General features: G+C 37.2%; 1 protein-coding gene across 11 annotated transcripts in view; it reads left to right on the top strand.

The window, feature by feature from the left end:
* Positions 1 to 12,882, top strand: part of CASK (calcium/calmodulin dependent serine protein kinase) — a 204,417-nt gene that overhangs the window by 113,179 nt on the left and 78,356 nt on the right. For 10 of the 11 annotated variants that reach the window (XM_032678140.1, XM_032678141.1, XM_032678143.1 and 7 more), the window contains exons 6-7: positions 882 to 984; positions 10,803 to 10,978. In XM_032678140.1, coding sequence (XP_032534031.1) covers positions 882 to 984; positions 10,803 to 10,978 — 279 coding nt within the window. Of the gene's footprint in view, positions 1 to 881; positions 985 to 5,744; positions 5,925 to 10,802; positions 10,979 to 12,882 lie in introns of those variants that run through there. The other variant, XM_032678151.1, reaches the window with a different exon arrangement.

Here is a 12,882-nt window from a genome sequence, read left to right on the forward strand (position 1 = left end):
AGTCAGATTGAAATTCTCGTAGCTCCTGTGCACTAACATATTCTCAGGAAGTAGTATACAAATTTGACATTCTTCCTTTTAAATAATATGGTATTTAAAAGGGAGGCTTTAAGTAAATGCAGGAAGTTGTTCTGTATTAAATGCAATAGTTTGGGTATGTGTGTTAAATACTAAATTGTGTTCTAGTAGATTTTGTATGTATGTTGCTTCCTCCTACACCAGCCAGTATCTATCCAGATTGTTGTAAAATATTATTCCATTTTTATATGTTACACCTCACTCTTATTTGTGGAAAATCAAGGATAGGGATGACTGTGCCTGAAATGCAGTTTAGAAACCAAAACAATATCCTTCATTACAATATTTATTAGAAACATCACAGGGAAGTTCCTTTTCTTTCCTGCATTTGAGAAATGATCACTGAATTCTGTGATTAAGGCTCAAAGTAGTGGTTTCTGTTCTCTGTGAAGGATAAAATCCCACAAAGTCTGTCACAGTCAGGATATTTCTGCTGGAGAATTGAAACAGTGTAAAGGCTTAAGGGGGAAGGTAAAAAGAAAAAGTAATACCAGGTAAGAAATTATAGGCATGAATTTTTATCTCCACTTCAGTATGATTTCACTTTGTTTTCCTTGCTGTAAGTCCTGAAAGGATTTTGCTGTGCCTGGGACAATAGAAAGGAAACCAATGCAGAAAGAGGAGCCTATGGCAGAGAGGAAAAAAAAAATCTGAAATTAAGACATGATTAAAAAAACCCCAACCAACCAAACAAACAACACAAACTTTTAGCTTCTGTTTGCAAATTTATGAAAATAAGTTCTGAAATACAAATTGTATTTCTCAAACAATATAATAATTTGTCTGGATTTTTTTCTTTTCAGCCGCACTGTGTACTCCTTGCCTCAAAAGAGAATTCAGCCCCGGTAAAGCTTGGTGGCTTCGGGGTAGCAATTCAATTAGGAGAGTCTGGGCTAGTTGCTGGAGGTAAGAAATTTTCCTTTGAAGTTATTTAGTATGATGCATGTTGCACTGCAGAGTTCTGTTCTTGTGACACAGCCTGGCCTGCAAAACAAGAGCTCAAAAATAATCTTTCACTAAAAACTTTGTTAGCGTTATAAATGCACGCAGTTTAGCTAAACTGCTAGTAGAATGTAACATTGTTGTGCATTTAGTACTGAGTATTAAATCCCTCTGAATGTTACTCAACACGAGCTTACGCTGGTTTGATCATAATAAAACTGAAAAAAAACCCAAAGAATTTTCCACTTTAATACAATCTTTGGCTTAATTCTTCCATGTCTGATAAAGCAAAGCAAATAAAAATGCTGTCAGGGTTGAAATGTCTGTCAAAGCAGTTGAGTAAGGACTTAGTGCAGCGTCGTCAGCGCTCCCCTATGTTTCATAGGCAATTCCTGGCAGAATGCTGAGCTGTTTAATAGCAAAATCTTACTAGTTTTCACATGTGACTCTTTTCTGTGTTTTAATATTTCATTGTAATTATTGCATAACACATCAATATCTTGATACGTATGTATATTTTTTGACTAAGTGTGTTTTGTTTTCTGTGGATTTTATTTCCTCTAGCTGCCTTCCATATTGTTCCAGACAATAGGGTTATGCTTTAATCAGCCTGCACAGATGAAGACCCAATCAATTTTCTGATGCTTTCATTGCCAGAGTAGGAGACCACAACAAAAAAATTTTATTAGTTTTAATATTTTTTCTTCAAAATGAGTAACTTCCTATCAGTACTATGCTTCTTCAAAAACTCAGATTTCCTAATCCAATTACTTAAAGTTCTGTGTCAATTTGGCTTTTATATGCTTTCTAAATAAAAAAGTAAATCCAATATGAACATACCAACAGCTTCAATTCCCTTCCAGATGTCTCTGATACCCTGGAAATATCCAAGTGTCTAATTACTTAGAGACATCTTTTCAAAGAAAATACCCATTCAATTAAGCTACTGTTGTTTCTTTAATAAAAAGGTCACTCCTTTCTTTTCTTCTCTTGTGTTACTCAAATTATCTGTACCTCAACCACTGCTTTTTTAAGTGATAGTTTCTACACTTTTGTTTAAGATTCTCTCATTTTTCTTCATGTTCTCACTGAGCAACTTAATCCATTTCTTCTGTTTCAGCTACTCTTCTGGAGGTAATGAGATACAGTGTACTTTCTTTCAGACTACTAGTTTGTCTTGCAAGAAACATCAAGTTTAACTTTGTAAAAAGATTACGGCATTTTTCCCCAAATTTGTCTTGGCCTTCCTTTCCTGTTACCGTTCACTGTTCTGCAGTCCCACTCACTGTTCCTGTGCCCAACCTCCATGCAGTTACCACTGCTGGTGGTTCTGTTTGCAGCACTTACAGAAGCTTCTCAGGCCTCTTCACTATAATATTTCACTGTATCTTTTGCTTCTTCCATCTCAACTTATGCCATATTGGTCTGCCTTTATACACTTTTTCCCCCCTCTCTCAACTGTCATTTCTAATTTGCAGTCTTTCATTAGCACTTGTTACTTTCAGCTTCAAATTTCACTCGTTTTCAGGGATATGCAGAGTAATTCCACTTCATTTATATACCATGGAAGGTCTCAGTTCTTTTGCTTATTTCAAGTTTTCTCCATAACAGACTCCTTCTCTCTTTCTTCTCATCTTCCATTCCAGTCTTTATACCACATCTGTTATCTGGCAATTCTTTTCCCTGCCAGAATCCTACCTGAAGAAGGCACATTACTAGACAGTCCCCTACGTAGCACTGGCAAGATTTTATTTCTTCAACTTTACAATATCACCCGTATTTGTTATAGGAAAGTTAACAATACTGACTGACTGAACTGGGCTATACATTTCTTACAAAACAACGTTGGCCTACACGTTTGTCTGAGAATGTCATCGATATGCCCTATGGATAAGTTTTGTCATAATAGTAACTAACACTTCTTTTTTCTCAATTGTCTCGTAAGTGAAATAGAAACTCTCCATATAGAGAAGTTTGGGTAGCATCATAACCAACCTACCCACTTTCACATTGCTTTTCTAATTTTTAGTGTAAAACACTGATTCAGTTTAACATACTCAGTTATTCCCTTTTGGCATGGCAGTTCCTGTATTTGGCTGTTCACACATCAGAAAAGAAATTTCTCTATTAAATAGAAGTGGTTATGGCACTAAGGTTCTTTTACTGACCTAAAACCCCCTGTGCTTCATTTGTGCTGTTTTGCTTACCTTTGTGCATTGACACACCTGTGCCTGGAAAGGCCAGATTCTGTGTAGCCCCAGGAGAACAAATTGAAGGGAATTTTCTCCCTCAATGTCCTTGAAACACACGGCTTTTGCTTTCTTTGGGACTGCAAAATTTTTTTTACTTAACAAAAGACATCTTTTTTCCAGTGTGCTTAGATTGATGGGTGTGAGGGGAGGAGTTTCTGTAGTAAAGTTAAACTAAGCCCCAGGTATTAAAGGTAGATGAATCCCAATCTTTTGATGTAAGTCCAAAGATAGACTTGTGTTGTTGAGAAGGATTGTAACTGTAATGTTCTTTCAAGGAGGTAGATAGTTATTTAACGGAAGAGCTCATGACAAACTATGACATCACATTAAGATGTCATTAATGGAAATGTCTATGGAATAGATTTTAGGATCATGACTGTATTTTATCAGCTAACAACCCCAACTGAGTTCATTTTTATCCAAGTTTAATTATTATTAAGTAAGTACCAAAAAAAAGGGCCTAGCCGTAACTTCTTTTTCAGAAGACCAGAAGGGGAAATGTGAGGAAATACTCTTTGTTCCACTCTATTTGCCCATAAGCTGCAATGCAGTGAACAAGAAACCTGTGTTACAGGAAATTGTTTCCATGAGCTGCCAGTCTCTGAAGGTCTGTTCTTGCACTTCTTATGATCAGAATTGGAAAACTGTACTAGGTGCTTCACTTGAAGCATCAAAGCAGGTACTTTGAGGTGGAATTCTGACAGTATACACGGTAGTTACAGATCATCATGATTTATAAGTGAACTCTTTTATGGAACAGCACATAGACAGGAAACAGTCTGTGTTTGCATGGTTATAATGCAGCTACAGTAGTGGAACCTCAAGGAATTCAGTGATTTAATGGAGCAATCTCACATTATGATCTCTGTCTTCTTCCTCGGACAATTTTTCTTCCAGAACATGGTATGAACTGCCACAATATTTTCTTAAATAAATGTGACATCAGATTTATCAAATGTTGAATATCTTAGATGCTAAGTCTTGGGATTTTTAGCTCATATATGGCATAAAAGTCTGAAGGAACAAAACCCATTGAGTTCACAAGTGCCATTTCCTCCACTTAATCTACTTAAGTTCTCTTGGTTTCAACTAGTACAGAAAAAAAGATAACTGTATAGACCTAAGTGATACAAGGTTCTATACAAGCTGTCAAGTCTTACCTGTGAATAGTAAACTGCCTTTCACTTTGTACCTTTAGCAGCAAATGTCACAGGTACCATGATGCTAATCAAACCCAATATAAATTTTTATGTATTATTAGTTTGCTCCCCTAGGCTGCTTCAAAATCCAATAGTATCCTACCATAAATTATCCTCTTACTGGAAAACATCTTATATGTTCTTACTGGAAGTACAGCATATAAATACTAAGTGCTCTTGGTTCTTTGTCATTTGGCCTTTTAGACTTACTACAAAAATAGCAAAGGAAGGCGTTGCCATAAATTTCCCTCTTAGTAGATTATGGAATGGGGAGAAGGGGAGCAGAATCCTTTAAGTTCATTGTTTTTGTTTTGTTCTCATCAGTGTAAAAATAATCATAGAGTCACAGAATGGTTTGGGTTGGAAGGGACCTTTAAAGGTCATCCAGTCCAACCCTCTGGAATAAGCAGGGACATCTTCAACTAGATCAGGTTGCTCAGAGCCATGTCCAACCTGACCTTGAATGCTTCCAGGGTTGGTGCATGCACCACCTCTCTGGGCAGCCTTTTCAGTGTTTCACCAAACTGGATCTTCTTGGTGTTTTGATAAACCCCAGTTTAAAAAACTTTTTTTTAAAAATGTTGGAGTTTTTTTGCACTGCATAGATTTTTTTCCTTTTCATCATCGGTATCTGAATAGTATTGCAAAGCTTTCTTTGCTTCCAAGAGACTTCATTTTATTTAAAAGTTACAACTGTGTTTTACAGTCTCTCAGAAATTCCAGTTCACTGGAGTGCTAAAAGGAGGCTGATGTGTTAAAAAGTCATTTAGGTTTACTTCCTCCATCATAGTTATATGACTGAAAAGGCCATTGAATCAATTATTATAATTTGTCTCATTAATATGTGAGCTTTGCTTTGTTCGTTTTCTGGACACTAATGTGAAGTTGTCCAGTTGTCTGCTGATGCATCTTTTACAACACATTTTCTTCAGACAATCTTCTGTGCTGAAGCTGAATTGCCCTTTTTTTTTCCTTTTTTTTTAATCTTTTTTTTTTTTTTATTCTGTTCATCTTCTCTGTACACCTGCTTTAAACATCTCTATTGTCTGGAGTAATGTGGAAAGGAATTAAGAGTAGTAAAGTATTGACCTCTCTGATCTGTTATGTGTGATTCTTCGATTCCTTCCACATTATTCTCGACATCCCACTCTTCTAGAAACTCCTTAATTTATAAGCATAATTCTTATTACACTATTGTGAGAGGTCAGATGGTGATGTTTATTAGTACCTCACATTTTTTTCCTAAAAATTATTTGTTCCAGTTGTTTCCTTATACATCGTTCAGATACTACTGCTGTTGAAAGACTCTCCTTCTGATATCTTGGTCATCAGTCCCTGCCTTAGGGATGACAAAATCTGATTGGGTCTCTGTATATACTCTTCTTCTTGTGGAAAGCATAGCCCTATTGTCTGGAATAATATGGAAAGAGTCATAGAAACTAAATTATCAAAGGTAAGTCAAAATTTATCTTTAGTGCTTGTAAATGATATCAGATTGACAGCACCTGAAGACTGAAGCTCTCTGTTTATCCACAGGAAAAATTAGCACAATTAGCAATTTTATAAATTTACAGGCAACCAACATGCCTAAAAAATGGCTGATAAGGAAGTTTACATCTAGAAATAAGGTATCTAATGTCTGTACCTATCCAGGCACTGAGGGCTTCCTAAATCAATAAACACTTTGATGTAGGCATTTATTTACAGTGAAATGGATGGAGGCAAGTATCACATTAACTACATACCACTGTTGAGTCTTTATATAATGATGAGTTTCAGTTAATGCCACTCTAAAACAGACAAGAAGAACCTAAAAGCACAGACTAATTCCAGTCAATTTAGTTGACAACTAAAAATCCTGTGTGTATGCATGCATGCAATATATATTTAATTAAAACGTTATTTTTTCATGAGCAGTCATTCAAATATATCCGTGATTCTTATATCCTGAAGAATGAAAGGCCTGTGGAAAGCAGAAGTTATCTGTTAAAGAGAGGAAAGTGCCTTTTCTTACTGTTCCTACTCTGCCTCCAAAAGATGCAGAGCTTCTCGCAAAACACCAAAGAAAATTCAAAAGCTTCTAAAATATTTTAAAATAATTGAACTGTTGAGAACAACTTTAAAATTTTACACTGGATGTGTTTAGAAGGCAAATTTTCTACTAGATGATTTTCAGCAGAAGTGATACATGGTCTAAAAAGCAGTCAGTATCCGTGACTTTAGACAACTTTGCTGTCTATAGGTTGTATTTGTCCTGTTACTGATATTCACCTTACAGTTCTTCTAGTTGCAACACTGGAAAACTCCCGATCTGTGTAAGTTCATGTGTGCAGTTTATTCACTGTGCTGAGCTCAGTGCAGTTCAGAGACACAGCTCAGCAGTCCTTGCTCAGGTCAGTTTTTTAGAATAACCTCGAAATCATCATTTGCTCCTTTGATGACCCCAGTGAAGTGGTCACAAGGATGACAGCTGGCCAGAAATGACTTTAGGCTTTCTAGTATATATAGACACATACATACACATATATATGCATTTTTTTATCCTGTTTGACTGGACAGTTCTTTCTCAACCACTTAAGTTTCTGCTTGTTCCGGGTTTGCTTGTTCATGGACATAAAGTTGTGATTTCCACCCCCTCACGTAAAGTATCAGGATCTTGGAATCAGCACTGAAGAGGTTACAAAACCAAATAATTCTGGAACTATTTTCACTAATTATAATCTAGCCAAGGTAAATGGCAAGATTCTCTTAAGTTAGTCTAGTCTTCTTTCTTATTTCTTTTGTATTTATGGAGTTCTCATTTTAAATGTAAAAGCCGGTATTAAGGTTTAGTAGCACTGATTTTTCAGCTTGCTGTTAAGATCCATTTTTTATCTAGTTTATAGCATCAGTCTGTTGGGGATTTAAACAGCCCTGTGGTGTGTTTCCTTTTACTGAACCACTCTGTTCCCTCTGCTCAACATCAGGCAGTTCATTAAAGTGGATTTTGATGGTATACTGCTTTTGAACCTGGCCAAGAAAGATACAGTTCTACCTGGGATGGAAGAAACACCTTCTGACTTCCAAGCGAGAAAATGTGTGATGGTCATAGAAGGGACAGTGTTTTTTAACTGTAGCTTGTCAGTTTGTAAGAGCACTTGAGTACTCAAGTGAAGATGCAGCCTCACATTCTGGTGTGAGATCAGCAGATAAAGCAGATAAGAACGTTGAACTATCAAATAGATTTGGGTAGTGGGAAACAAAGTCAAAAATTAAAATTTCACCTCCTCCCCTCCTCTTCCCAGGTTCAGCTTCACTCCCTCGCTCCTGACTCCCTTTACTGCCCAATCCCAAGTGGTGCAGGGGGATGAGGAATGTTAGTTCCTGTATTCCTCACTTGCTAGGCAGTGTTTTTTCCCTTTCTTACACACACTTTCCCCGAGACACCACTGTCTTGACTCTTGGGCTCAGAAGTGCCCTGCAGTGGTTCCACTGGAACCGTCTCTGTCCGGAACAGGTTGTTCCCAGCTTCTCACAGACACCACCCCTGCAGCCCCCCCAGTGCCAGCACCTTGACACATAAACTCCTACCCCCAGTCATGCTGTTGGATTGCTTATGTAGCCTGTGTTGCTGCTAAATGTGCTATTTTACGCCATAAGAGAAAATGTAGGATGGGTAATTGTTTCTAAGGACACAAGATGTTCTGCAGGTCAGCCTTCACTGTACTGAAATGCCCAGCAGACTTAAATGCATTGACAAAAAAACCTCAAAGCCAAACCCCAAACCTTTAAGCATAGTTCTCACAGCACATAGTCATTTTTGTACCATGTTCGTGTCTGCAGTTGATTATTTGAAACACAAAGAAGTTTCGAAGCTGAGAGTCTCACTTAATTATTGGAAATACACATTAAATCAACATACCTATCATTTGATACAGAGGATTCATAGTTTCATTAGCTACTTTATCCAGACAAATGTATATCTCCCTGAAGTTTGATGTCTCTTTTAAATAGCTTGCTTTGTCCTTGTGATGTCTTATCTTCTATTGGTATCTCTAGTTTGTAATCACTTTTCTCTAGACTTGCCACATTTTATAATAGCAATTATAAAGCCTGGTGGGAAGGCAGAATTTTCAGACTATATATAATTTTCTATTCATATTGATTAAAAATATTTAAACAAGCTTTAGTACCACAAATGTTTTTTTCAGCATATATAAAAAGGTTACACCTGCTCCAAAATGGCAAATGGGTCCCTCTGCACCCAAGTTGTCAGGAAGTCACCACTGAGATAAACAAGACTTGGGTAAGCCAGGCTGCTCTGTGGTCTTTGATGATCCTCTGCACTAAAGGTTTCCAGTCAGTGGTGAGCACACCGCTAACATCACGTGAGCAGTCTAAGGGATAGACAAATGCTGGTTGAACAGGCAGGTGTTGCTGCTCAAGCACAGGCATAGCCTGATGCAGAGCTGGAAATGTTGATGCTTTTGCATCACAAGTGATGACATCCTAGGAGGAAAAACAGTGAGGAAACCCTGGTAAGTTTATAGGCACATTAACAAAAAGCAAAACCCCTGAGTTTCAAAAACAACTTGTGCATATTGGATTTATATATAACTTCCATTTTCCTTTCCTTCCCCATCACCAGGCATCTAAATGAGAGAGAGTCATCTAAGGAGATAATACTTGACCTCATATTTATGATCTTGAAGCTTTGGCTTCGAGGTCTATCAGGCTGAAAGATGCATCACGAGCCTATAAATTGTGTATAGACAGCTAGAAGAATTAGAAATCTTCCCCACGTCTGTCTCTGTCTTTCTCTGTCCAGAGTTAAGGTCCTTCTTCCTCCCCCAGTGATATGAGGGATGCAGCATCTTGCTGGTTTTTTTATTCTTTAGCCTAGGAAAGAACTGTCCCTTTGCTGTCAGGTCAGCCTGGATATTCTAAGCTGCTGACCTAGCTTAGTGATGAGATAACATTCCTTTGTCACAGACAGATCCCTAACATTTGTTTGGCAGGGGAATTGCCTCATAAACTCTGAAGGAAAAGGTTTAACACAAAGGTGAAGAAGTTTGACAGTGGTGGTGTTTGTCCTTAAGAATAGTATGGTGAAAAAGGTGCCATCTTTCTGTCAATTTTTTAATCCTTTAGATGGAAAAAGGAATGAGTGGGACTGGTTAACAGAGCATGGTTAGACTGTATTCCTGCTGTAGGTGGGATAAACAAATGATGGTCTTTACTAAGCTACTACCAGATAGTCTCACAGGTGTTTGTTACCAGTGCTGTGACTTAGCTAACTCCCATGCCAGTGGTGTGCAGGATAGGTTATTCAAACAAGAATCACTTTACAATACAAAACTGAGTTAAATACATGCCCTGCAAACACCTCAGATTCTCTAGGCTGCATTTGAAACTCTCCTGGCCTGCAGAGAGGTGCTGCAAGCCTTGAATGGAGCCTCTGAAGTCCATTGTATTTATCAGCGAGCACAAATAATTTATGAAGGGGGTGCAAGTGGTGACAGTTTGCTACACTTGTGGGGGTTTTATTCCTGTTGGTACTTGATGGAACCAGGGTAGTCCAAAGGCTACAGTGTTTGTAAGTGTCAGTGATGACCTGAGCATTCAAAGCTTAATTTTTGCAATGGAAACAAAATTCTTTACAGTGGGAAACATTTATATGGAGAGGTTAAATGTTCATTGCTTTTATTTGGCTTAATGTGCTACACAGAAATTAATTTCAGTCATTCTAAACATTTTATCCACTAAAAAGATCAGTGCTAAATAAGTTTTGTTTCTGTGGGAGTACATTAATTACCTATCCAAAATGAGTACTGTGGCAGAACCATTACTGAGTGACACACATGGAAAGCACCTTGTGAAACAAATCAGCATTATCTTCTTATGTGCCTGCTTCAAATAAATGAACAATACATTTGCTGGCATTTTGCATTTTTGTTGGCCAAGGTTTGGGCAGAGCATCAGACCTAACTGTGCTCTTACCAATTAGATGTTGCTTTTTCAAGTTAACAGTGTAAACTAGAACTCTTCAGTATCTTTGTACTTGCTCTCTGGATAAATAATTCCTATTTCAAAGGTTGTCCAAATTGGTGGGTTTACTTTTATATGCCAAATTTCACTGAAGAATCTTAGTGTTCTTATATGAGTCTTGTTTCACAGTCTGCTGGGTAGGATAGAATATTCCTCAATTCATAAGGAATTAACACAATTGTGTTGAAAGCTTAACCCATAAACAAAATTTATTAAAACTGTTTTAGTTTATTGGAGGGATATTCTTTATTTCCATGTTTGACACACATCACTTTGACTGAATTTTCTTTTTATTTCCATTTAGGACGTGTAGGAACACCTCATTTTATGGCCCCAGAAGTGGTAAAAAGAGAACCGTATGGGAAGCCTGTAGATGTTTGGGGTTGTGGCGTGATCCTTTTTATCCTGCTAAGCGGTTGTTTGCCTTTTTATGGAACCAAGGAAAGATTATTTGAAGGCATTATTAAAGGCAAATACAAGGTAAATGACAGTATACCTGAATCCTTTTCCAGTGAGATGAGCTCTGCTGGTAAAATTTCTAGAAGTTGATTTTTGTATTTAGCCTGATTTAAATTTGAAGCTGTTATGCAGGAAGAGAGATGATTTTCTCTCTCCAGTCTGTCTTGTTCCTGCTGTGTTTTGTATCAATGTTAGAAATTAGAATACAGAAATATTTACTCAGATGAAATAATAAATGGGTGTAACAACTCGCCCCTAAATGTACATTGAGCCCAGCAGGATTACCTGAGGTTTATCTGTGAAGTGTAACATACTGCATGTTACCTTAGGTTTATAGATAATTTAAATTTGTTTATTTAAATCCTCAACTAAGAGAACTGTCATAAACATTGTTGATCATATTGCCTTGATTTAAAACAAAATCCATCTTACTGTACAAATGCAGTTAGGTGTTTTTCTTGCCTGTAGCAAATGTGGGTAGAGCCCTTCCCAAATCTTCATTCGGGAAGCCTGGCCATGACAGTGTGTAGTAAAGTGCAGCTGATGATTTAAAAGGAGCCACTTACAACCACAAGCAGGTCGGTGTGCAGGCAGGAGGAGTGTGTTTCACAGCAGCAGCATCCCAGACCATTAAGGAGACAACTTTAAAGCTTCAACTTCGCTGGTTTTGCGGTTTTGTCTAAGACGAGCTTTGCTCTGCCTTGTGACCAAGGTCACACATGAGCTGTGTGTTAGCAAATTACAGACAGGAACTCCTAAAACTGCCTGATGGTCTCTAACATGGTTTAGGAAGTATTTTACTGTATGAACTTAACAGTAGTCTGCCAAAATGTAAGTGACAGCAGTGTTACTGCACTTGTTAAGGAGCACATTTTTCATTCTTTAAATTTGTTGTTCCTAGAAACAGCAGCATTTCTTCATGGGATTGCACAGGCTGGTAGATGTTCCAGTTTCACTCTATGGCAGATTTCTTTATGGAGTCTCTTAGGCAGCTAAAACCTTCTGGAAGTGTACAAGTTAACTTCCCTTTGTTTCCAAAAAAAAGAGTTATGGCCAGGACATTGTGTCCTCTTAGTTCCTTTTCTGTTCCTGTTTCCACAATGATATGTCTATTCAGTGAAAATACTGTAAGGATTTTAAAACAATCTTGCTGCAAATTTGCAATTACCTTCATTTCATTAAAGCTGAAAAAGAAATTACAAATCACAACTAATGATGTGGATTTCATGTTCCTGAGTGCCCCAATTTAAAGTAATCCTTTTTTTTAAAGATTGATTTTAAATAAAATGGACCTCTTTAAATGAACAGATTATAACATTGAAAAGAGTCTAGTTGTAATTTTGGATTTTCATTTAGTACCTTGTAAAGTTAGCAAGGTATCATTAAATAAAACTTAAGTTCTTCATAAGTTAAAGAAATCCTAGAAATAGCATAAGGATATAATCCTTTATATTACATTAATATAATTTTCTCTACTTTATTATGGTTTTGTTGGGCATCCATAATTTTGACCGGTTGAGCACAAGCAGAAAATATATTCTAAATGAGCCTTCACATTGGAGTCTCCTAAGGATAAAGTTCTGCACTAAAAAGTGTTGCAATTGCTTGTGTTGTTGATCACATTATGCTCTCTTAGTGGCTGTAGATGCTCACCTATTGTAAAGTTGAAAGGAATTTATTGGGAAGAGCCATTGTCCACAGTACCTTCGGGACAAGACCAGAATAGTTCACAACAGGCATTATCTTACTCCCTTTTTACTCAGAATCACTGGCATGAAACTGTGGGTTGATACAGATAGATTGTCATGCCGTTCCTTATATTGATTTCAGGAGTAGATTTAATTTCTACATTTATCTTAGGCATAGTTAACAGTCAGACAAAGCTTAATTTTTATTTTTTTTTCTAGGGAAGGGTCACTTTTACC

This window comes from Chiroxiphia lanceolata, chromosome 2 (assembly GCF_009829145.1).
Source record: "Chiroxiphia lanceolata isolate bChiLan1 chromosome 2, bChiLan1.pri, whole genome shotgun sequence".
NCBI classification, from domain to species: domain Eukaryota; kingdom Metazoa; phylum Chordata; class Aves; order Passeriformes; family Pipridae; genus Chiroxiphia; species Chiroxiphia lanceolata.